The 3,509-nt window shown below is 40.8% G+C and overlaps 1 protein-coding gene across 2 annotated transcripts; it reads right to left on the minus strand.

Moving 5' to 3' along the window:
- LOC113019430 (carbonic anhydrase 4-like) lies at positions 1-2,812 on the minus strand. Of its 2 annotated transcripts, none has more exons than XM_080305508.1 (9): positions 2,689-2,812; positions 2,264-2,333; positions 2,136-2,162; positions 1,876-2,046; positions 1,534-1,682; positions 1,300-1,395; positions 1,044-1,122; positions 800-948; positions 1-671 (listed from the first exon to the last, which is right to left on the minus strand). In XM_080305508.1, exons 2-9 carry the CDS (start codon positions 2,331-2,333, stop codon positions 486-488), a joined length of 927 nt encoding a protein of 308 aa, XP_080161634.1. In that variant the 5' UTR covers positions 2,689-2,812; the 3' UTR covers positions 1-485. The 2 variants fall into 2 exon arrangements, with proteins under 2 accessions (XP_080161634.1, XP_026018937.2); XM_026163152.2 differs by having other exon boundaries at positions 785-948.
- Between the last annotated feature and the right edge of the window lie 697 nt (positions 2,813-3,509).

The following is a 3,509-nucleotide window of genomic DNA, read 5'->3' on the forward strand; positions in this document are numbered from 1 at the left end:
TAATTTTAGATGTCATTTAATAAGACCAAGAAAGTCACAGTTTTCTTCATGTTCAAGCAACACAGTACAGTATTAAGGGCATAAGCAATGTGTCACCCACATGTAGCTCTGGCAGCTCAACACGGACATGGAACACATCTCAGTTGCTCAGACCATATGGCTTTGCAAAATGAAAACATGTCGATGTCACTGCTTAAAGTAAACGTTGCATACACGAGGTGCATTCATCATACAGACTCAAATCTGACAACAGGCAAAAGCTTTGTCACAGGTAGCCATAATCAAGAGATAGTGTTGAGAGATAAGATCGGAACAGAAGTAGCCTTGAACTTAATAAGTTGTTCTTCATACTTTTCGTGATTATGTCAAACACAAAGAGCTACATTAGAAATCAGTCAGTTTTAGTTAAATGGGAAAAGAACGGGCGCTCTGAGGTGAGGCAACGGGTTGATCGGCAAAGTTCTTGATGACATCCTCTTTCTATTTTAGCTCCAACTCCAGCCCAGTACAAGACTGAGAAGTAGCAGGCTCAGGGAGAAGCAGGTTGTGGAGGCGGAGGCCTTGATGCTCTGAGTCCAGACTTTCTGTGCAGGCTGCAGGCTTCTGTAGACGTTTGTCATGATTGGTGATGAACTGTCGTTGAAGTGCAGTGTGGTGCTGAAGAGGTCAATCTGGTCATGAGACATATTTTGTTTCCAGTTAGCTGTATGAACCACTAACGGTGCATCTGTGCTCACAGCAATGACAATTAGGAGACACAAGGAAGAAATGAAATGACACCTACTAGATCTTTACTGACTTTAATTGGTTCCTTAAAAACGGTCCAGACCACCGCCTCCTGACAAGCGGGGGTCGTCAAGGATCCAAGGTAGCGGTAATACTTAGTGCGATCCACACCGACAAGCAGGTCGTCCAGGGAAAACCCGGCTGCAATTGAAACGTTCTGGCCTGAGGACAGAAACAAGACTTACATGAAGGAACTACGGGTGACACAATTTAGAGTCAGAAAGAGAAGAGGAGGTTTTCCACCAAAAAAAAGTCACCTTTTTCTGTGATGTTGGGCAAGTAAGAAGCCAAATTGTGCCAGCTATCCGGCTGGCCAGTTGAGTTGCCTGACATTACCTGGAAGAAAAAGAAAGGGGTATTGACGCATTCCCCATAACAGACGAGGAAAGAGACCCCCCCCCCCCCCCCCCAAAAAAAATAAAATAAATAAATAAATAAATAAAAAATCGAGTGGGGCCTCAATACTGAACAACACAGTAAGCATTACGTCATCTCGTGCACTGCTTCTCTCACCTCGATAAAGAAACCAAGCGCTGAAAGTCCGGTGGAGTCTTTGACGGCTAGATTTGTATTTCCATTGTAGGATGACTTGCTGTTCACAATATGCAGCTGCGAAAATGAAGTTATACAGACGTTTGCTTGTTTATTTCTGTTGGGTTTTTCTTTTTCTTTTTTGTTTTTTTTTTACAGATTTAAAATTAATATATTCAAAAATACACCAAAATAACAAGAAAAAAAAATGTGTACCTCCATAGGATAGCGCTTTCCATCCACTGTGTGCTCTGAGCCGGGGACAGAGGAGCCATTACCCCAGTGCAAGTGAAACTGGAGGCTGTCGTATTGCTCGGACAGGTCCCCTCCTGAAATCTTAACTCCGCTCTTAAGGGTCACTTGGACTGAAAGAAGGTGAAAAAACAAAAACACGATAAAGTTACACCTAACCTGCGAGGAGTCAAAGGAAAAATTCAGGCGCAAGGCCAGTGCGTTTAATTGCAGAAAAGATGAGGGCGCTAAAATCTAAGTGAGATACAAAGTTTACAGAAACCCCATGACAACACACTTTTGTAGCCACAAACTCCCGGTGCTCACCTGTGTCGCCAGTATTTGTCATTGACGTCATTGCGGAGGTGTCGTCATACTTCACAAAAGTGAATTCAGTCAGATTGGCGTTCGGTGTGGCTGATGCTGAGACGATGTCAATGGGTGACTGTCGGGTGCCGTTGCAATACTCCGGGAAAATTGTTGGCCAGGTTGTGTCATCTATAAACAGAAAGGACACGTAAAGTCACCGAGGAGGGGTCACTCGGTGGGCAACATTATAATAGATAATGGAAATATTGGGTACTTACTGCAGGATGGGAGGTGATAACACCAGGCTGGATGAAAAAAAAAAAAGAAGGGGGTGAAAAAACAGAACATTTAGATTCACATAATTAGAAATTCAGTGTAACAGTAAATTCCTAAATGAAGTACACACCTTTTGATTGGGAGTGAGCGGTGGGTACGAGGACGCACACAGCAAGGGTAACAACTTCAAACCACTTCATCTGAAACGACCAAAAAGCCACATTGTTTGGAATCGCATATATTTAAAAAAAAATAAATTAAATTAAATCAAAATAATCGGAAAAAAATGTACAACACAGAAAAGAATAATTGGTTAATTAATATAGTATTCCGATTCCGCATGAATGAATGAATTCATTAATTAACAGGTTACTATATGGAGTGACAAATTTACCTTTATATAAACTTTGACGATTAATTTCTAAAAGTTAACCAATTTTATTTGTAGTGCTGCAGTTTGCTGTTAATAGAGAAAAGAATGCAACAAATGCAGGTTTCTGACTGTAGCCTAATTTTTTCTTTTGTCCACTTCACCTGAGCAGCACAGTGTCTTACCTTTGATACACCTGTGCGTCCGTTCAGCCTGTTTTCAGATGCAGCTCACCTCTTTTTATTTCCTCAGTGCATCTTGCAGCTGGCCCGGCTCCACCTCCATGGGACACGTGAGTAGGTCTTTATCTCTCCGCAATAATTTCGCGGAAGTACGAGGGGGTATTATGGCGACTTTAATTTAAAAAAAAAAAAGAAAGAAAAATCGACCTTTTTAAGAATAAAGTCTACATTTCGAGATTAAAGTCGTAATTCTGTTTTGAGAAAAAAAAAGTGGAGATGTATGTCGTTATTTCAAGACAAACTGGCGAGTTAGTGAAATCGTATTTCAGAATCGGTTTTCGTAACAAGGAAAGAAATCTTTTTTTTCTTTTAGCACATTAACAAATTGTGGTTGTCATTATAAGGACGTTGAAAAGATAAAGAAAGCTGCATCTTGGTCAGACAAAAAACCCACACAACTTATGGTTATGATGGTTACAGCCTCATGGAATAAAGAGGATGCATGTTTTATAACAAGACGGCTGATCAGTCTCAACAAGGCATTTTGTAAATGGTATATGTCATCCAGGGAAGGACGGATGTTGTTTTACTTTGCTGTGTTTTAATGTGAAGTGTGCTTATTTATTTTTTATATTGCATGTTTTGGTTATATCTTGTGGAGTGTTTTATTTATCCTGCATGTTTTGGTTGCATCTGTCAATTTGTCCTGGAGAGACTCTGCCCTTTTTCCCGTTTTACTAATTTGACACACCTGAGAGGAAAGGGAGTGGTAATTTACAGAGAGTGCTCAGTGACACATAAGACTGTGTGGAGCTTGGCGTTCA

This window comes from Astatotilapia calliptera, chromosome 8 (genome assembly GCF_964374335.1).
Source record: "Astatotilapia calliptera chromosome 8, fAstCal68.1, whole genome shotgun sequence".
Lineage (NCBI taxonomy): Eukaryota > Metazoa > Chordata > Actinopteri > Cichliformes > Cichlidae > Astatotilapia > Astatotilapia calliptera.